At 40.6% G+C, this 22578-nt stretch overlaps 1 protein-coding gene across 3 annotated transcripts in view; it reads right to left on the bottom strand.

Moving 5' to 3' along the window:
- scaper (S-phase cyclin A-associated protein in the ER) overlaps window positions 1-22578 on the bottom strand; it is a 59899-nt gene that overhangs the window by 10276 nt on the left and 27045 nt on the right. For all 3 annotated transcript variants that reach the window (XM_004553160.4, XM_004553162.4, XM_004553161.6), the window contains 6 exons: window positions 19600-19665; window positions 19045-19171; window positions 11527-11642; window positions 4953-5076; window positions 2822-3051; window positions 1114-1269 (listed from right to left, as the gene is read on the bottom strand). In XM_004553160.4, coding sequence (XP_004553217.3) covers window positions 1114-1269; window positions 2822-3051; window positions 4953-5076; window positions 11527-11642; window positions 19045-19171; window positions 19600-19665 — 819 coding nt within the window. The remainder of the gene's footprint in view (window positions 1-1113; window positions 1270-2821; window positions 3052-4952; window positions 5077-11526; window positions 11643-19044; window positions 19172-19599; window positions 19666-22578) is intronic.

The raw sequence follows: 22578 nt of genomic DNA, 5'->3' as shown, positions 1-22578 counted from the left end.
AAAAGAAAAGAAAGTAATTACTGCAGTAATGTTTTTCAAGACTCTCCGTTGCAATGCGGATGACTCCAGTGAAAACCCTAGGCTCGCACAGAGACAATTTAAGACTCCTGCAGCAGAACCCGCTATGATTTGCAGCCATGCAGAATGGAGGGTGTGTGACCTTTGGATGGAACCTACAGTGCATGCTGATACTTGATGTTAGCCAACAGGCTTTGTGTGAAATATGCTGCTAGGCAAGAACACAGCCTCGTAATGCCATTATAATCCCCTGACACAGCAACTGGCATGGCACAAATATCCCACTACCCCATGAGCACTCTTCTGCATGACACACAGATAGCCGTCGCGGGACAGAGCTCACCGGTTGCTGCTTTTAGTGTCATTAAACACCGTTTTCTCACAAATATTCAGTGTCATCCAGAGTTCTAGCTGTTCTTTGGCACTGCAGTGTGAAGCAACTGGTTATTAATACTGCAGCACATTATAGCTGGCAAGGTATAGCAACACAGTGTCTGACACTGAAAATGTTAAGTTTGTTTAGACAACACTGCTACTTAGATTTGGGATGTCAAATTGCATTTAAAATGTCATTTTGAATATTATTCTGATATTTCTGTTATTACGGTCCCCTTTTCCCTTTAAAGTCAAAAACTGTGGCACTGATGTCCCTTGGTGTGATAGTATGCTTAGCCTCCGTCAGCGGCGCCACTGAATCTCTTTGAGTAGAGGTCACCGTAGCACATGTGGGTGGGCTCCCCCTCCACTGCAGGCTAAGGTTTATGGTGAGTGACAGAGCACTGGGTCAAGTAGATGCCTATCTCCATCTTCAATAACGACAGCTTAGCCAGCTTGCTGACTGGAGTGAATGACCTGCTGGCTGATTGCAGAGGAACGACAGATTTGTTTGAGTAACAAAGAGAGCTGTTTTTATGGATCCTTTTGACAGTCCAAAAAAAAAAAAAAAGAAAAAAGAAAAAAAGAAAAAAAGAAAACACAGACAGTGACTCAGCCTCTGTCATTACTTGTACAGAGAGGTGTGTGTACTGATTGTCAGAGGACGATCAAGAGATCACAAAGATGTCGAGGTGTGTAACGAGTAAGAAACAGGCTCACCGTCCAGTTACGACAAAGCACAGCTTGCACATGCTGTGCAGCAGAGCCGAGGCTTGCTGGAGGAAGGCTGACATCTTGGGCTGCTCATCTACAGGACCTTGGACTGACAAGAAGCAGCCGTACAGCTTGTCAATCAACCCCATGTTTACCACATAGCTGGAAAGCAAACAGAGAGGAAAATGCATACCGGGGTTTATTCAATTTGTCCCTAAATGTTAAAACAAGTTAAAAGTGGGGAACATTCTTGGTAAAAAGCTAATCGCACAGGCAAACAAAGACCTTTACTGTGCATACCTTCACAGTGGTACAGCTGAAAGCCAATACCTCACCTAAGCCATCCACCCCCTGCTATTACTGTGATATCTTCAATTTGTCTTTGCCAATGACAGGTCTCATGATCATGTTCCCTGTACTCTTTCAGCCACAAATCACTGCTAATAGTATCATTAAAGGGCTGTTGTGGCCCCTGTGCCAGCCCAGCTCTGGGCCCTTAACAGTCTCTTGACCCGAGGCTAGTCTTCTCAAAGCTCCCGCATGCGTTAACCTTTGGGTACAAAGAGCTTACGGAAATCTAGAGGGAACTGCAGCTGCCAGTCCAGACTTTCAAGTTGCTGCTGTGAAGTCAGTTTTCCCTCGTCTTATCACCATTTTCAACGTTCACTTCTTTTGTATAGCGTTTCTGTTAGAACTGTCACTCACTGATCTCCTCTCCAAACAGGTGATTATGAACTGAAATGGACACTTGAACCAAGTGCCATTGTTTTGACTTGATCCTCTTCCACGTCTTTACTTGGGCTGAAAGGATCTTTCATCACACTTTTGTCCTGTGCCTGCTCTCTGTTTAAAAACCTGTTTGGTGGTCGCCCTTGCCACTTCGTGTTGCACTATTTGATCATGCACTGGAAACACAACACATACAGTGGACTAAAAGCAGCCCAAAACAAACTGAGAAACCAACAATGGGCAGAAACGATGTGAGGAGAGTCTTTAAAGTGCTATATACAATAGATTGTTTTAAAAAGGGAGACTTTTGCAAACACAATGTTTTCATCTTATATTCTTTCTCGCATACACATTTTAAGACAGTTGAGGTAAATCTTGCATTTGTACTCAAGACTATCAGCCTGAAGACACCATTTTTCTCAGGCCCTCTCTTGCCTCTAGGGTTATAACTGGGTCAGTGGATGAGATTGGTGGGTCTGTGCAGCTGCTCTGTCCAGATGAATCATGGTTTGTGGGAGGGATACTGGAAAGACTGCACTAGTCCACAAGGTGTCATGAGGCCGGGCCTGCCTTTCCTCACAGTCCACATTTCTCCATCACAGCCTCGACTGCTATAGCACAGACCCACATAGCTTGAAAACCAGGTTCAAGGGTAACTTTCAAAGCTTTGGAAGTGAGCGTATCATGCCACTTTGTGACTCTCCCCCCCTGAGAAGCAGATTTTACTTAAAATGTAGCACAAGCTGGAAGGAAGCCAGATTATACCTCATTCTCACACTACTCCCATTCTAACAAGACGCTGCTTGGACCGCTTCCAAGCAAACTGTCATTCTGTCAGGATATTCTTTACATAAGGGATGTTGTTGACCAACTCTAAACCCAGTGAAGAGGAGTCCAGAAGTGATGTGCAGGAGAGAAAAAAGGGAGCCATGCAGGAGGAGGAGAAGCAGCATGAGAGTAGTATAGAGCAACGGAGGGAAAATACCTGATTAGATCTTGTGTGCGAGTGTTGAAGGACTCTGCGGCAGAGCTCTTGACCTTGGCATCTTGGGAGGAAATGCACGTGTTTTCACCTTGCCCAGAGTCAGAGATATGAGGCCACAGGGACCCCAGGATGGTAGAAATAGTCTGAAGAAGGCCTGTCGTCAAACCCTCAAAGACTTGTTTGTTTACACTGCGCCCAAAAATGGACTTGTCCTCATCAGGGACGTAGAGCTGTTAGAATAAAAGAGGGGGCGTGGGGGGAAATGTTGAAATAAGAAAGCACAACAAGCAATTATAAACTTATTTTATCTACACTAGATTTTTTTTATGAACCCTAATGTTGAGAGACTACAGTAGAAATATAATATTAGAAGCTTGAAAACTTAGTTTTCAGCATAAATTTTAAATACAGTTTAATTAGCAAAGATGTTAATGTTAAATTCTTGCAGATTTTCCCTGTTGGAAACAGAAAAGTAGCAGCATTAAATAAAATCATTTCTAACAAATTGTATTGTTATACTGTTAATTACATTTAATTCATGCAAGAATAATAGACCTTTTATCAGTGGATGAAAAATTAGTTTTTACTAACAGCTACAATTAACACCATTACGATATCACAATAACGATTTAACACTTCAGATAAAAATGCATGGAGGTGCCGAGGCTGTAACCATAACCATATGGCTACAGCCTCTTATACCTAAGCCATGTTACAACCAGAACAGTCTTAAAAAAAATTAACAGCCATTTACAATTGTCTTATATTGACAATATTACATTTTAAAATATCAGAATGTAGTTAAAGTCATATCCCCTTCTCCAAAGAAATGCAAAAAGCTTTTCAAAGCATTTCTTGAGGTATGCAAACCTGAAACATGAAAAAGATATACAATAAACCAGCCACACGACAAGATATAGTCCCAAATAAAAAGGCTGCAGAAAGAAATCAAACAGCACAGCAACACAAGTATTCGTCTCATTTTTATTTCCAGGCAAACTTCACGAAAACAGCAGCCCACCGCTAAAATATAGTGCTACTGTTTAATGTGAAACCCCGCAAAGGTCGAACCTTCCCATTTGGTCTAATGGTTAGGGTGAATGCTGACAGCGTAGGTAAATCCACCGACATTCTCCACAAATCTAATTAAAAGGGGGCATGTTCATATGGCAGTGCAACCCCCACTGCTTTACTCTCACACAAATTCCAAAACATGGACGCGCACATGAATATGTGCAGGCGTAGGCAAAACTCAAAGTTATATATATAAGTTGTAAACTTAAAAAAATCAAACAAATAAAATCACAACTTATGAATCGAATCGGAGTTCGAGTGAATGTTGAGCTCTTAATCTGCAGTCAACGTGAGGAGAAAAGTTAGTTCATCCTCTGCGGTGCTGTTGGATATGTCAGTCAGCAGAGCAGCTGTGGGGATATGTTTTATATAAACTGAAGCATACAGGCGAACCTCTCCCTCTGTGCCCTAAGGAAATATGACTGCTTGGATTGGAACTCGACTGGGGAAGGAAGCCCCAGTAGAGTTCATGCGTGCACCACAGCCCTGTGTCTGTGCCTTGTCCTGTCTGGGTTGCGAGTGTAGGCGGCTCCAGTGAGCCGCCACCGTTGGATGTGTGGAGCGGACTGATGTTTACAGTCCTTCTCTCAGAGTGCTGAGGGATATGGGGCTGACATGCCGCCGCAATGCAGCCTCCCATGCCCGCGTGCCTCCCTGAGTGACTATGCTCTCACATTCCCTCAGTTGAGAGGCATCTGTGGAGAAGTCGGGCAACGGTTTGTTACTCGCTAGCTCTTTGTCATACTCTGTCTTTCATTAACACTGCGGTTGTAGCAGACAGCAGTAAAAACGCTGCTTCCTTTATGGTCAAGCCAGTGTATATGAGCAGATAAATGTAAAGAAAACATGGAATTCTTAACATGTGCAACATTTATGTGTGGCTAGGAGAGAGGCTGTGTTTGTTTGATCACACCTGGAAGCACCCTTTGAGCATGTTTGCCTCTATATTTCCTGTACTTAATAGGAATGTAAATAATGTTGTTGGCAGAAACTAATCACACAAAACACTGTATTACATTGCATCTCTCATCTTCTGCATTGGGATGCACACACTTACTGTTAGCTGATGCAGCAGCAGGTCCACAAGGAGGACTATCTTGTTGCTAAACAGCACATAGGAGCAGTTGAGCGCGCAGCAGGAGCATGCCAGGTTGTAGATATTTACAGCAGAACAGAGGGATCTAACAGAAAAAGATGACAAAACTGTTATTGATCAAAAGCTTGACATAAGACAAACCTCAGGGCACAACGCTTTACCCCTTCCAATTTGTTAAAGAACATGAACTACTGGGATGTAAACGTGACCGGGGCACTGACAAGACTATCTGCAGGCATTAGAAAACCAAACACACTCTTCTATATTTGTGGTTCCTTAAGGGTGCAGTTTGTCTTCACGAGTCAAAAGCATATCTCACTGACAGCAAGAGTAAGGAAACCGATTTGAGATATAAAACACTCATATCAGCTACTTATGCGGACACTCCCTTCACGAGAGCCACCTTCAGAGGTGCTGAGTTCAATCTCGGTCTCATCTTGGCAGAGATGGTGCAGCATTTCCGCTGGAGAGATAAAACTATTTCTCTTAGCAGCTCCTCACAGCACAGCCGCCAGGCAGCCCCAGGCAGCAGTCAGCGCTGAGCCCGTCAGCGTGCCTCTGTATTATGTCTACTCTACAACAAGCCCCAGAGAAGATTAATGCTTCAGATAACTGACCAATCATTCTGCTGTGACTGCTACTCCCCCCCTTGCCCCGTTTCATCAGTTAATATTTTCTGACAACTGTATATTTTAGCCATTGGAGAAATAGCGTGTCCTATCTGCTCGCTGGAAGAAAGGAATCCGCCTCTCCAGTGCCTAAAGTAGGCCATGTTTATTTCAAGTGGTAAACATTTTGATATCTACCGAACCTTCACATCTGCTGCGCGTTTTCGGTCAAACCACACTGGGACTGTGAAGAAAAATGGATTAGGTGGAGGTTCACTAACGTCTGTCAATAACGCTGCCCACTTTTTTTTTTTAACATTACTGACAGAACAGTTTAAAGCTCTAAGACATCGAACGGTGTAACAATATGAGAAACATTATGTTTCGAGGATAGCAACCAAGTTTGACATCAAGGATTACGTCCATACACCTGAAAACAATGAGAGAGCGCTAAACAATCACGTCAAAAAACTACAAACTGTATCATTAAATGTGCGGCAAATACATTGACAGATATTTGAGGAGTTCATGTCTTTATGAACTGGAAAAAGTTAACTAATGGTTAAGTGCACTGATACGGGGAGCGTTTGTAGAACAACAAGGTGAGGTAACATGAGAACTCAACCAAACTTTGCTTTGTGTGCAGTCATGCAGCATCAGATTCTCACTGCTCGATTCTCGAGTCAACGTTGCACAAAAATTCGCTTCGACACAAACACCAAACCGACAACTCAAAAACTTTTCACCCATGAAAACACTGGTAGCTGCCGTGTACAATCTTCAAAGGGACACGAATTACTTTCGGTCACCGGCGTGTCATTCGAGATTATGTGACATCTGAGTGAAGTAGTGCACAATAGTAGGGTTATCAAATTATCGATCAGATTAAATGGCAAGGAAGGGTTTGACTTGATTACTGTCATGTTAGCATTCAGGTTACACTGAGATTTTGAGGGTTTGCAATCTGCCAAATGCTTGTGTGGAATTTTGATGGATATAACTGTTTTTAGGACAAATAAAAGCAGAAAAAAAAAAGAAAGAAAACTCCAAATAAGTCATTAGAAATTTATTTATTGCACTGTCAAATCCCCTTTTTATTGTCCAATCTAGTGCTACGGCACCGACTTCATTTTGTTTCACATTTTGGTCGGTCTGTCCACAGCTGAGACTTTTTAAATGCAGTCTATCCGTGACTTCATTTTTTAAAGTGTTCCCATGGTGACAAAGTTTAAGTATACCCCTGTATTCACATTGGCTGCTGCAAAACACTTTTCCTTGTGAAAACTGCTGTTTCCACGGTTTAGCGTCCCATCCCTGTGACTAACTGGTGACCAGTCCAGGAAGTGTCAGCTGGGATACACTCCGGCTGCTCCAACAGCTCCTCAGCCACCACCACCCTACACTCCACCCTCTTAAAGGAGACTATAAGGACACACTGGATATTTACTTTACTAAATGATACTACAAAGTGTATTATTAGAACAAAAAAAATAGTCCAACAGTAGTAGAACAGTTAAAACTACTTTTAAAAATGAATTCAAGGCAAGACTGATCAGGGTATTCTTATTAAATTGCTTGGAAAGTAGTAAGAGAGGCCTTCAACTCAATTAACTTCTCAAGTAATGAGCATTCAGTTGCTTTGTAACACAGCTAATCAGGGCTGTCTATGGCCATCTCTTAACAAATGAGTAAGCTGTCAAAGGCGTGTTTGAGCTATATGCCCTTACACCAGAGTGTACAATGAACCACCGCGGTGATCTGTCTTTGGTTTCCTCCCACCTAATTGAGCTTGATGAGCACGACACCTGATAGTCCAGCCCCTCTGGGAATCTCACCCCTCTAAACAGCCCTCATTGACAGCTCCAGTCAAAGATTTTGAGGAACAATTTGGTAAAGTGCCACACCACCCTTTCTCGTGTTACACCAAAACTTTGTGGGGACTGATGTGCACCAGTCTATTTAAACTCTCCACATTCCTCACCCTACACCACTATGGGATTCTCATTACATTGGAAATATTGTGTTTACCAGGTTTCCAAAACTGCTGGCTATCCCAGGATTTAAGCTTTTAAGTATCAACATGGATCATCACTGGTGGACTTGGGAGCGGAGTTTAAGACAGACCATAATGTGTAAATAAAAGAACAATGTACGTTCCCTACACTAAATTTAATCCCACACAAGCAAGGAATATTATTTTACATGAAAGGTAGGCATATTCATACAGACATGAAAGTAGTGCACTTGATCTTGTCTCGCACCCCCATAAACCACTTAAAACCACAGGAGCCAGCTGGTTTTTAGTGATCATAATCAACAAGGATAGGCAAACAAATAATTCAATAATATAACAGCACAAAACTATTCCAGAAGCAGAGGATTTGTCTGCAAAAAACCCAGAGTGTGGCTAATAAACTCTCTGGAATAAATCAGAAGTAACAACCATAAACACAGGTTCCCTAGCGCTTAGATATATGGCTATGGATTGCAGCTATCTTTCACCCAAGTCCATTTATCAAGGTAAATGGCCAACTGTCTGTTCAGCTGACAACAGGACAACAAGCATATAAAAAGGGTCTTTATGCTTTTTGTCACTGCCTTGAGTTATCAGCAATGAGATCTGTGCTCCTCAACCTCAGTCTCACATTCCTCGCCCTTTCTGTGAGTTTCCTATGTGTGCAGTCAAGCCTGACGGGGGCAGCGCTGTAGAAATCTGACTAACTTCCAGATCAGGTTGAGCCCTTGCCTCTTAAACAGGGGAAGAAAAAGAATCCTAAGCCAAAATAAAAGGTGAGGAGCAGACCCATTTCCTTGTGCTGTCAAACAATCCCTTCATTCAGAGCTATCTAAATGACATTTAATTTGATTCTGCTGTTGATCTCTCCGATACCCTGAGTGCTTCCAAGACATCTACCCTGGCTGTCGTGCCACACTGGCCTGCTATGAAGGAGGAGAAATCTGATGAGCCGTCACGCCGCACCATGCACACAAGTGAAGGCACACACACCTACACACGCACACACTCCCAAATGGCGGAAAACATCCTGAAATAAAACCACAGGTAGCAGGTCTGATTTCACAGGATACAACAGGTCATGTGAGACAGAAGTGGAAAGACAAATTGGGTTAACACGCATGTCCAGGGACTGTAAACTTCTCTCTGGAGCTCACCTGTTACAATCACAGCGCTGTCTTTCTTTAAATTACTGGAAACTATCGACACAGAATATGACCAGACCCTCAGAAAATAAATGTTTGAATTTCATCTTTGCTACCTAATGGCACAGATCAGCGCCTCTGTTCCTCTCATTGTTCAGTTTGTGTACAGGAAGATAACACTTTGCACTGAGACTGTGAACATCCCCACTGTGACCCCTATTCCAGTCACAAGGACAAGGCATCTGCAATCTAAATACCAACTCAGTATAAGTTTCCATCAGTGTACAAAAAAATGCACTGGATTTAAGCTAAACTCATAATCTGCAGCTGTCATTATGGAAGGACAGTAAAAGGACACCGGCTACAGAAACGAGGATCAACCCCTTCATTTATTTCTCCCACACTAAAGAAACACTTTCAACTGAGTAGGACAAAACAGCTAGCTTCTGTGCAGCTGGCACACATGATGAGGGGTAAGATTCAATGTTCATCTATAAGATGATGTAGTTATGTATGCAGTCTTAACCACAAATATCAAAAAGGAAACCCAACCATAAATAAGGTCTAGTGATTCCTGTAGACATCAAAGTTAATAATATTTGGTTTTGTACAGTTAATTTGATAATACATGTAGACTTGTAATGGATTTTTCACTATAATCTAAGACTGTATTGATACAACAATAAACTGTGAGGATACAACCCTCAGCTGTGTCACTTAACATTAAACAATGTCTCTAATAACAATGACTTAAAATGGGGACAAATATGAATTACTGGAAAAATAATGAAAACAATGAAAATCAAAAGTAAGTTAAAAATCTAAACTGATGTAAATTCAACAAAGCTCATGCCAAAGTTTGGGATGTTATTGTGCCTCTTGTAAGAAATCTCTTCATCTGACGTTAACGACAGCGACTGCATAAACCCTGATCTAGTCACTCCAGCGACCACAGGGTTACACCAGAACATTAGTGGAGCCTCGTCGAGGAATTAGCTCATTAATGTAATGGTAACAAGATGGAATCAGCTTCCCTTGGGAGAGATATGGCAGGAGCATCTCGGCAGCTGCCTTTTTTTGTAGATCACTCTGCTTATCTGGTGGGAGGAGGTGATCAATATGGCAGCATCACTGTAAACAGATAATGTAGCTCACTCCGGGGTTAGCGTCTGTATAGCAGCCCATTAGGCCACACAGCAATCCAGATGACAGATAGTGATAAGCAGACGGCCGGGCTGTGTCCTTATGTTGCATCTCGTCATGAGCCGCCGACTGCACTGACCTGACTGACACAAGAACAGAGCGTGACCTCTGCTGCGTTTTACATTTTACAAAAACCATAAAGAAATCTCTGCTTACAACCCTCTGGGGTACAAAGCTACTGTAATAAGTGCATTCATTTATTAAACTGTTGTATATGTTGTAAATAAACTATCATACACATGCTTTTCTTCAGATAATCACAAAATCCTTTGTAGCTATTGAAAAGAACCATTCATTTTAGACCTTTTCAATAGCAAAAATAATTTCTTCCTCACTCAAGACTTTGCTTGTATTGTTACCCAACAATAGAAACACATGGCCCTAATAATCTACCTTTTCATTCAAGCATGTTAAAGAGATGTACAATGCCAAGGAGATTATTGTGAGCACGTTTTGTGCTGCAAAGATAGTCTCATTTCAACAAAATACTGCTTCGAATTCAGAAGTCTGCTTGAAATTCTTAAAGACTGCAATGATTGAGAAAGAGAGAACACAAAAAAAACAGAAGAAACAATATACATGTGATGCCCTTTAAAAGCATTATAAATATAAGAAGCATTTGTCCATTAGCAGAGAGTCAGAGACCAGTAAATGCTAATGAATGGGGGAAGCAAGGCCATTCAAGTCCATTACAGAGTCCCACTTGTGACTATGGCAGGCTCTCTGAAGTTATCTACTGGCAGGCCATGCAAGCGCCAGACCCACAACTCAAAAATATTTCGTACTCTAAATGATAGATGGGACACATGTGCTTTTTGTGTTTCGAGAGAAAAGAAAGAACACAAATTGATTACAGAAATGGAAATGCTTCCCATTTGTTGAAGGGCAGCGCTGTTATTCATTAATACATTTTGAGAGTATTTATTGAGATGAAGCAACTGTAAACGCTGATAAAGTAGGTTAGCTGACATTAGCTCCCTTGCTTTATGCGATTGCAAAAACGTTCACATGGAGCAAACAGAGCAGCAACTGTCATTGAAAGGATAAAGTCATAGAGGAGTCATTGCAGAGAAGGACTGTAAAAGCTAAGAGTCTCTGTGAATTCAGCAGAGAACAGACAGACAAACAATATGGATCATTCAGAAGCATCCCCATCCTTCCTTCCTTTCTTATCTTTTAGTTAGAAAAAATACAAAAACAAACAAACAAACAAAAAAGCAACATGTGATAATGTTAATACCACTGTATATTCAACGCTTTGGCTTTTATTTATTGCAACACAAAGCTGCACTAAGAGAACTTTGTCTTTTTAAAAATGAGTGTTTAAGGTGTGTACTGCCACAGATAAATAACCTAACCCGATTCTATGTTTTGTGTTTTTGTTGTCCTCCATGGTTATTGATTTATGTATTTTGTAGTCTAATCAGTATCTTTAAAATTCAAACTCCAACTCTGGTCAAGCCAGAAGCAATAAATAAATAAAGCAAACAATTAAAACAAAAAACACATTTATATGTTTTGGTTCACATGAATACAAAAATTCTTAATTTTGTGATGATACTCACTTGAGAGGAATGCGGGGAACTGCGGTGGGTGTGGAAGCAGCAGTGATGACCTGTAAAATTTGTTCCAGAGCAGACAGGCCACCGCCTACTTGGAAGGCCACTTGGTCTGCATTATTCTGTTGAGGAGAGGACAGAGAAAGAGCGAGGGTAAGAAAGAAACAAAGGTGTAGTCAGGGGACAGCAAGCAGCCGGCCTGACAGGGGATTACATAGCTCTTGCTGGAGACGGAGCCTTTCTTTCTCCTACAGGGGTAAAGGATTGAAATGTGAAACAAAGTGATCCCTAAAGTATTCCTGTTTAATCTCAAAAGTGCACAACCTGACTCCGCCCCACAACAGTGAACTTTCAGTGAAAGGCAAAATGCTCTGCAGGCTCCGGTTAGCATCAGGGTGGTCTCAATGGATCACAACAGGCTAAGTAAAAGTGAGAAAATGCCACGCAGGCGATCTAAGAACAGAACAACCCAGAGAATTTGAACTGTTCTAATAGCAAGACACTATAGCTCTACTGGATCATCACTATTATTCATCTTCTTTGGGTTTGAAACATTCCATTTTAGGTGAACTTTAATAAATGGCTGAATATCAAAGTGGCTCTGGTCAGTTCTTTTCATGCTTTTATTTACGACTGCTATATTATAGTTTACAAATACAAATGAGAGGGCAGTGGCTGATGCCACCAGCTGGCATGATTATAGAATACATTATTTCCAAACCGAGAGTTGAAGGCTCTCACACCAATAATATGGCAATGCATTTCAGAAAGCTATAAAAACGTCAACAAAATTAATTGGTTAAGATTTATAGATTAAATTTCCATCCAAGTTTGTTGTAGACAGCAAAACCTTGAGACCAGGAGTTTTCAAAGTTTTGATCACTGAGTGCCAATATAGGGATGCGGCATATGATGATAGTCAACCTGGAAAAAGCACAAATTAAAGTCTTTTAGTCAGTGTTTTTGCCATCTTTGTTTAGGGGATATTGGAGTTTCCTCATGGAATTCAGTAACTTTGGATGGGTTTGTAGTTTTTTAAACTCTCAGTGAGCCGCCTTAGGAAAATGTAGTCAGCCCTGATGGCTGAAACAGAAGAAAAACTGGAACACAAGTATAATGCTAAGTTAGCATCATTTTAATGTCACTTTTATATCACAAAATGACATGAACCGTGGGTAAATGAGATGCACAGTGGCATATTTTTTTTACTCTAGCACTACATAAATTATTATCAGGGGCTGCACTTTGGCTTTAGACAAATAGGAATTCGATTGGTATGTAAAACTTATTTAAAACAATAAAAAAAAAAAAGGTTAGATATTTTAAATTTTAATATCTTTGGGTATTTCCAACTTAGTAAAAAGATTGGCAGAAATAACCTTTGCATGAATCTTACTAACATTAAATAGAAAAAAATAGAGAAAGTTTTACTTTGTTCCTCTGTTCAAACCAAACTTCCTTTTTGAATCCTAACCCTTAATCGGCATTATTATTAGATACATCTGCTTGTCACACATCACTTGTCATGTAATCAGTGAGGAAATGAACTAATAACTACAGAATTTCAGCAGGAACAAATTAATATTTAAGAAATATTTCTTACTTAAAATGATATCCATTGGTTCCTCTTGTTGAATTATTTTTTCCTTACTCCACTTACAATATAAAAATACAAATAAAATGACTCTGCAAAGGAAACCTATAATTATAGCGGATTAGATTTCTAACATCATGTAAATAGATAGGCCCCGTCTCCTGTGACGATAGATTAATTGGCAGTATGTGGGATGCTGTTGCTACAGCTTCTCGTACATCAACAAATACAAATCCTGGAGTGGGTACTGACTATGAGGCATGTTTGTGCCTGGCTGGATGAAGAGCAGAGGAAGTGGAGGTGAGCTGCTGACGGAGGGCCTTCTTCACACAACTACAGAGAGCCTACAGGTCACTCCTCCACCTAATGAGGTTACGGTCTCCTCAAAGCTGTGACAGCACTAAAATCCAGCCACTTCACAGTGCTTTTGTTCCACAGATGGGAAGTTGCCAACAAGCCCGAACACACTGAAAGACAAACGCTTTACTAAATTACAGATAAGCTCTTCATCTGTCATCTGTGCCGGCTGCTGAGGTAACGGCTTCTTAATTCCAGTGTTAAGACGGAAAAAAAATATTTAAACACGCAAAAAAAAAAAAAAAAAAAAGTCTTTACATTAAACATAATGGCAAAAGTCTCCATGACGCTCTCAAGAGTCAACGCGAACATTTTTAAAAGACCTTACTTGTGACTTCCTTTCTTTACACTGCCAAAGGTTTCCGTGTTTAATCAATTAGGTCTCGATTACCGAACTTGGCTCAACCCCTCATCAACACACCAACCTAAAAGCTTCTGGGCTAAATGAGAAAAGGCAGCTCATTCATAGTAGCTTCTCAAATGGTATTAGAGTGGGTAACTTGGACCTGCCCAGTCCTGGTTGTCTCCTGCAAAAAAATTAAAAAAATAACACAGAAAAGACTTTGTTGCTCAGTAGCTCCTTTCCTGTCCTGCTGACAGATTTATCTAGAACAATACGGGTGAAGAGATTAAGCTGAAGCTACCTGAACTGCTACCTTTAGGTCTACAGAAAACAAAATCAGACTGTGATGGTTTAAATAAAGCCTTGTTTTGTATGATAGCAGCCTGCGATCTAGAATTGCTGATCTTGCCGCCATGTAATGCAGTTGCCTTTCTAAGCAAATGGAACAAGCATCTGGCGATGATATATCCTTTCTCCAAACCCAAGGCGGAGCAACAGTATTCGTGTTTATATGAAGGTAATTACAATGACAGCATATATACACAGTAAGCTGAATTTGCATGCACACTTAACTGAATGAAAACAGTGTTCTGTTTCTCTAAGATCAGAGGATTCACAACTTGCATTCCTAAGAGACAGCTACAATAAAGATCCTCCATCCAGGGCTCCCAACAGGATACTCCAACACTTTGGATAAGACTGCAAATAAGTACATTTCCCCAGAGTAGATAAGATTATCAGTTAGCAGTTCCCTCCCTACTCATTGTGGCCACCTTAGCTCAAAAACAAACAGGGAAACTAAATCTTACGCATTCACTCTAATGTTGCAAGAACTGGGTTGATGACCAAGCGAGTTGTTGGAGACTATATTCTTAGCCACATATCAGTGAGGTGAGGTGATAGCATTGCCAGCTGGTTTTTATTAAAAACAAACAAACAAACCCTATTAAACAAACCCACGATAGGGCGATCGTGGCTCAAAGAGTTGGCAGTTCGTCTTGTAACCGGAAGGTTTCCGGTTCGAGCCCCGGCTCGGACAGTCTCGGTCGTTGTGTCCTTGGGCAAGACACTTCACCTACCACCTACTGGTGATGGCCAGAGGGGCCAATGGCGCGATATGGCAGCCTCGCTTCTGTCAGTCTGCCCCAGGGCAGCTGTGGCTACAACTGTAGCTTGCCTCCACCAGTGTGTGAATGTGAGAGTGAATGAATAGTGGAATTGTACAGCGCTTTGAGGGCCCCGAAAAGCGCTATATAAATGCAATCCATTATTATTATTATGTCTTCTTCTTAGTCATTGCACTTTCTTTTGCATGTTTTTGCAGAACAGTATGGTGGCACAATGAAGCTGACCTTTCTCTATAAAACATCTTCGCTTCATCCTAAAAGATATTGTGTGGCAGTTGGTAAGTACTTCAGTATTCCTGCTTAAGTTATGGCCTAAAACATGTCTTATGAGGTCACACAATCTGTACATATCAAAGACAATCTTATAGTTGCAATATGGGCTGTGAAATCCAGTGTAAAATATTGTCAGTATATCTAAAACAATTACTGCATGCACATAAAGTTTTACTGTAGGCTGAATGTTATCCCTTGCTCTAATTCTTTGCATTAAACCAGGTTAACCATAGCCAAAGTATGATCATAGATTAAAGACGAGTAACAGTGCTTGAAGTTCTAATTGGTCTTTGAGCGGTAGCAACCTGGTAAAACAAAAAACTTAAGAATTTAAAAAAAAAAAAAAAAAAAGACTGGGCAAAGACAGAAAGTCAGAGGCAGCTCCTGAATAACACATCGGGAGGACTTAATCTAATTTTCGCCCTGGGTAACTATTGTTACGCCGGCTGATGGGAGGACCAAAGCAGCTGGTATTTTTTGCAACAGTGACCAGGAGAAATTGCTTTTCATAGTCACCTAAAACCAGACAATCCAATCAAATCAAAGAGGAAGGCACAACTGTGCTACCTCACGAACAGATGGAAAAGAACTGGCAAAGTAAATTAAGGCAAGACTTAAACTTTCATCTGGGTCTTCATTTATGTCAAGGGTTCATCCTCCCTCACAACCAAGTACACCAGATGATCATCTCCTTACATATATGTCATCATTATACAGCATGCCAAGTCTTCTGTAAACCACAATAAGGCTGCAGGAGTAAACACTTTAAAGTCAAAATTTCTAAGTATAAACATGTGTTTATACAAGTCATAATGGCATATGATTTAGGAGGCTGTGTGGAATCATCCATTTCCACATTTGCTCTTCATTCACAAACTTTATTTATTTCAAGAAAAAAAAAAAACACATGATCAATCAAAAGGCCACAAAAACCAAAACCTACCACAGAAGCCACAAACTGTCTTCAGCTAAATCTAATACAGTAAGAGGTTTAAAGCTATTCCACTACCCACTGGTCTCATGGTGGAGAAATAACAGGGCTGTTTGGAAGACAGAAATGACAGCCTATAGTTAAATTTCTGTAACACTGGAGCTAAAACTAAGAGACACTTTTCATCTTCCGCCAACGATCCAAATAATTTTTAGAATTATCTTCCCCATTTGGTTAAGCCAAAGAAAAACCTCCAGGTCTGATATAAGGATTTCAAATAAAATATATCAAACTTATCTGAAAAGTCTGCTTTATGAGTGACTTCATTTTTGAAGGGGGATAATTTAGAAAAATGAAACAATCATGTCAGCCTAGATTTCCCCAGGTCTACACAGATCATTCATTGGCACACTACATATTTAAGGACTGATGCTTTTGGGAGAACCTGTTTTCGACAGTAAATGGCAAAAAAAAACACAAGAAGCAAGAAATATAGCAATAGAGTTGTTTTTGCACATAAATGTGATTCATGTCCTTTCTTACATGTAGCACAAATCAAGAGATAGTCCACTTCAGATGCATTATCACTTCTGCCAATATTCCGATTGGTTTAGATTAGGAAACTGTTTGAGCACAGAGTGCAGCAGGCAGGATACAGAATGAAAACTCACTAGCTGCACTGACCTTTATGCTATTCTATGCAGTTTAAAGATTGTGATCACACTGTTTGCAATAGTTGTGTTCTCACATGTACCTACACCAAGCTATATCGAGAAAGGTTCAGAGCCGCTGTGCACGTGCTTGTCCGAGAACCTCAACATCTGAGTTTGCAACTCTCTTCAAAATAAACTGTTTATTTTAAACCAGAAATTAAAATTCAACTTCATTTAAAATGTGCCAGAACACTATGTTTATAATTTCACATTTATTAAATGAACTAAGTAATGTGTTCTCCCTCTTGTTTTTTGGAAAAACTTCTGATGCTGCTGATCTGGGTTTTAACCTGTCAGTCAGCTGGAGGCCCCAGTGAGAAACCCTGTAATCCTTCCACTCTGCCCTTCACCTTCCCCCATGTCCCCAGATACAACTCCCACCAATCCCACTACTCACTCAAATCAAGCTGTGAGTGCTACCTAATGAAAACGAAACAATCTTGGTGCAGTATTTGGCTCTCAGACCCATGCTCCTGCCCTTTTCTAGACAAGCTTCAGCTGAAGGGAATGGTAAAGACTTTGAGCAATATATAAATACAAGTGCTTAACAATAAGGCGAGTGTGCATTAGAAAGAAAGGGGGAGCACATTGGGAGAATTGCTTCTCTTAATCACCCTAAGTAAGGAGGGAGGGGGCGAAAAAAAAAATCAGGTTTGACACAAGAAAAATCATTAGAGGCCACAGGGGGAGAAACACAGTGGGGTCAGAGACTAGACGTAGCCTAGAGAGAAAAGAAGGAGTGAGTGGTGGTGGTGGTGGGGGGTTGGGACCCAAGCAGCAGCGCAGGAGAGGAGCATCGGGTGTTGTTGAAGGGATTAGGAGAGAAAGTGGAGACTGAATCAGATATGGGGGAGAAAAACAAATCTGTAGGTGAGTCAATGACATGAGAGATGCTTGTTAGGTCAAATAATCAAAACGGCTCCGACTTGAAGTGACTCAGGGGCCAGACAGCCATGCTGATGGAGACTCTATTTATTTGACTTTGTCAAAGGATTAAGGAGAGAAGCACTCCCCAGACTGCCTCATTGGTTAATCATGATTCGACACAACTTTGAATGGATACCACTGCAAAAAGATGGTAAAGGAGAGCTTGACAAAATACTTCACAGACTTGCTTTTAAACTGAGGAAAAAGACAAGGCAAAAGGACTTTCACTTGATTTGCTTATTGCAAGTGACACCACTGTTGAATGCAGTGCATCTCCTCTGGCCCACTGACCTGTGACCTCCCACTGGGACCACGTGGAGCTGAGAGGAGGAGTCCTCGTGTAGTAACAGCTTGCGCGCTAGTCACATCACACCGGTCCCCTCCTCTCTCCTTACAAAACACCATGCCACCCACCTCTGCCACTTTATTCTCCGTCTCCCTGGGGAAATTCAGTAATAGCCTCTCCAGCCGGCCCCGTCACTACTGATGGGACACCATAATGTCTCTATCCTCACGCCCAGAGGCATGCTCAGTGGGATGTTTTGATGGTTCAAACCACAACTTGGCAGGAAATTTATGCCTCATTACAGGAAGTGGGCCGTATATTCTCCTCATCATAAACATGGTGGCAGGTGTTTTAATTCCAACCCTCAAAGTCTCAAATTGATGCGACTTTTACTGTTTAAAAAAAACAAAACTGTAAAAAAAAGGCAACAAGGCTTATAGAGCCTTGTTTCACCTGAACTGTATTCAAGAAAGTTTGCCATTACATTTTTAAAACATTTATTTATACAGTTGTGGTAGGAGTATTTATAATAAAAGCCAACCCCTCCTTGTTTTGTATAGTCAAATTAAAAGATCTTTGCTGAATAAAGTCTTGTGCATCAATGACATTTCATCTGGAAATCCAATTTAGCAAAGTCTAAACCAGCGACATCTGAGTCGTGCAAACCACACAGACACAAGACAATGCTTGCTCTCGTGCTAGGAAGCCTCTCTATTGGTACCATGTGCACAGTGTAAACACTGTTAATCTGGTCTTCATTAGCCAACAACCAAAGGCAAGTTGGTATGCAGAAAGCGAAAACATAGCTCATAACTAAAAAGATGGCTGGCATGACCTCTGCACTGCGGCAGACTGCTCAGTGTAAAACCATAGATCAGTCTAGCATATTATGCAACCCAAAAACCTTTGTGATAGACCTTTATATTAAAGAAAAGGATGGCTTCACGTGCATAAAAACATAACAGACAGTTACCTGCTTCTCCAAGATGCGTGAGATCTCTCCCAGAGTTCGGTCCAGACCAGACACCTTGTTGTTGGCCCACTGCCCGCTATCTTGGCCCTGCAACTGCTTCAACAGGTCTTTCACCAACCGCTGCAACCTGAACATAACAGCCAAAAGTTATAAATCTGTTAAAACATCTGTCCTTAATTTAGGATTTTTAATACCACTGGTAAAGCTAAAATGTTTAACCAATTAACTGATTAGTCTACAAAAAACAAAACCAAAAAGATGATTAAAGAACTCTTCGAGTCAATTTTAGGAACACTTTACAAAAACAAATAATAATGGAACAATAGAACATTTACATTTTTTATATTTTTGACACTTGAGATATAACTGCACTCTGATTTATTTACTTACAGATTTAAAGATGTGATTAAGAAAAAAAATAAGCAATGGATTTTTTTTTTAAAGAAAGCTTTAGATGTAGCACTACAAACATCAGGGGAAAAATATTAATACAGAAGAAAAATGTCATTTTTTTTTAAAAAAAAGGGAAAACCCCAAACAAAAGAAAACACTTACTTGGCCTTGTATGGGGAGTCAGGGACCTGAGTCTTTGCCTCCATTGATGTCTCATATTCCTTTGCTCTAAAGAGAGAGAAGTAGGAAACAGTCCTTGAATCCCAGGAAAAAAGTGTTTGGCCCGTCAGTAACGAACACGAAGGATCAAAGTGTGAGGAGAGAGAGAGAAAATACTTCAAACCCAGTCTGTTTATTTGGCCTGTCAGCCAATCACCATGTAACTTGGCTTAAAATAATCAGACAGCAGCACTGCAGGGACCTGTGTTTTGCTGCCATCTACTCATGTCACCAAGGCTTAATTCCCTCCTGCCATTTTTAACAAGGAGACTAGAGTTCTTTGCTGCCCTCGCTGTCAAACAGTTAATGGGGGTTAGAAGCAATACAACCATGGCTATTAGAGAACTGTCATCTCCATGGCGTTAGTCAACATCTCCAGTCTGAAAAAGGCAAACTTTGTGTTTGTGCATGTTTGTGGGTGAAAATGGGTTATGGAGAGGTCCATTTATCTGTCAATCACACACTCCCAGACATGATAAGTAACTATTGATCAGAGGTTGACAGGGCACCTTCCGGTTAATCGTCTCTACACTGATAGAATCAAACTCCTCCCGGAAGACGACAAGTGGATTTCCTCCAACAGGCCATACCTGCTCCAACTAAAGTCTGCCCTTGAACACGAGAGATTGTGAAGAGTAGATTGTTCATCCAAAAGACACTGACATTTTCCCCTCACAGTTTGACCAAAATGACTAAAAATCACAGATAGCCAGTGCACAAATTTAAGCAGTCAGAAATTCAATATCAATATCAAAAATAAGTAAATACTTCAGCCTACTCCTTTTCAAACAAATAATGGAATGATATTTTGTAATGATTGTGAAGGCACATGTTTGAAATGTTTGAAATAAAAATGAACTGAACTGAACTGAACTGAATGCTAATTTTGTATCTATTAATTTGAGGCCATTGGTTTAATCCTCAGCTCCTCTAGTTCACATACAGTGTCCTTAGGTGAGATAGTGAACACAAAATTGCCTCTAATGCATTCCAATGTGAATGACTGGGTGAATGTACCCTATAGTGAAAAGCGCTAGTCCATTTAACTGATTATGTTATTTAAAATTAATTTATCATAAAAATCCTTAAAATCAGTTTTACTAACAGAAAAGAAAAAATACTTACTTACAAAATAATCATTAGAACAGATTTTCAACAGTTATAAGCAAAGGGGGAAAAAAATCCCTAAGTGGCCTGATTCAGCGTTCATTCTGAATATGTAGTGATTTTATGTGCCACGTGAGCAGGATAAATAGGTAGCACAGACATGGTTTAATAAGGACTTGAACTATATCCACTCTGTTTGCCATTCATGAGATTACAATATTAATCTGACAGGTTTATATCTAATCAGGTTAAACAGGGAGCAATTGCTACACAATTTATTATAGTCATGTAAAAAATGGGCAATAAATCTTAGTGTTCGGCAATAACGGAGAAAGCCCATTTCTACAGTGTAGGGCTATAAGCACTTCATAATACACGAGATCTCGATTCCTTTTAATTATTCCATTTTGTTTACAGAGAATTTTCTCCACGTTTACATCCAAATCATGGCTACACTGCAAAACAGACACACTTTGAGGTCATAACAAGTGGTAAAACCTTTATAAAAGTGACAATGGTTCAATAATTCAATCTAGTCCATTTAGCTTGTCTGTGTATTATTAAGGACATATGTTTTTCCTTTAAGGGAACCTCTTTTTTCTCCCTTTATCTAAGGAATCAGGGTGGTAACACAAGCTAAGGCCATGCTTAGCACCTCATGCAGTTCTCCATACTCTATAAGGCGTGTCTACATATTCACGTCACTCTTAGGTCCACGTAGCCAACAAAACAAACCACAAGCAACCAGAAACAGGCAAAAAGCTCATATCTGAGTATCAGTGTGTACTCTGCTTTGAAAGTCCAGAACTCATCCTGACACTGACAGGCTACTTACATTAAATTTTAATAGCTTATTTTCCCTTCCAAAAAATTTATTATAGAGGAGTTACGCCAAATAAGTGGGCTAAAGTATGTGTGTGCCACTTTATGACACAACAGGGCTCCATGCAGGCCTAGTTTAAACTCCTGTGAGACACACTCACATTTTACGGACACCATACGGTGTTCCAATAAAACGGTTCATTTCCACCCAGCGGTGAAGCAGCTCACCTTTATGTTTACAGGGGCTCTGTGTTATTTATGACCTCTGAAGGCCTGCTGCCTTTGAGTGCTAGTCTCAGCAGAGCTGGTGCGCGAGTGATGGTGAACAGAGGCAGATCATGTTGTCACTTTCTCAGTACCGCTGAGTCTCACAAAGCCAAAAACAGCAGAGCTGAGAATAAAACATTGCAGTAGAAAGGCAGTTTCAGCTTGTAGTTGCCTCTTTGGAATACATTTTTCCTTCTGAACTATAAATTATTAAAACAGTGAAAACTCATTCATTGCCAAATTTTCAGCTTAATTGTGATAAGATTTTAGAGGATCATTAGGTCAGCCTACACTCACAAAACAGCACAAACCCCTGCGATAACAAATGACGACATGTACTCGACCATCACAGCCAGTCTTTTTTCCTCTCTCTCCCCCCTTCTCTTTACCAAAAAAATAAAAATAAAAATATTAATGACGAAAACGAAGCTATCCAACCTTAAAATTCATGAGTGGTGGTGAATTCTTAGAGAGCAGGAGAAACAAATGTTTAGTCATGCCATTAACATTATCAGCGCAGTGAGTAAAATGCTCGTGCGTCCACGTGCACTGACCGGACATCAGGGTTTGCTCGAGGACACTTAACCCCTTGAGGACAGGAGGAGGAGGGGGTTCAAAGTACCAACACTACAACACCTGCTATACTTCGGGAGCCACAGTCGTGTCATTACATTGGTATTTTTGTGTGTACATAAAGTCTTTATGCTCTTCCTCTGGCGTGTGTCA

Source organism: Maylandia zebra, linkage group LG7, assembly GCF_041146795.1.
Source record: "Maylandia zebra isolate NMK-2024a linkage group LG7, Mzebra_GT3a, whole genome shotgun sequence".
Lineage (NCBI taxonomy): Eukaryota > Metazoa > Chordata > Actinopteri > Cichliformes > Cichlidae > Maylandia > Maylandia zebra.
The sequence above is the reverse complement of the archived record's forward strand: the minus strand, read 5'-3'. Positions and strand labels throughout refer to the sequence as shown.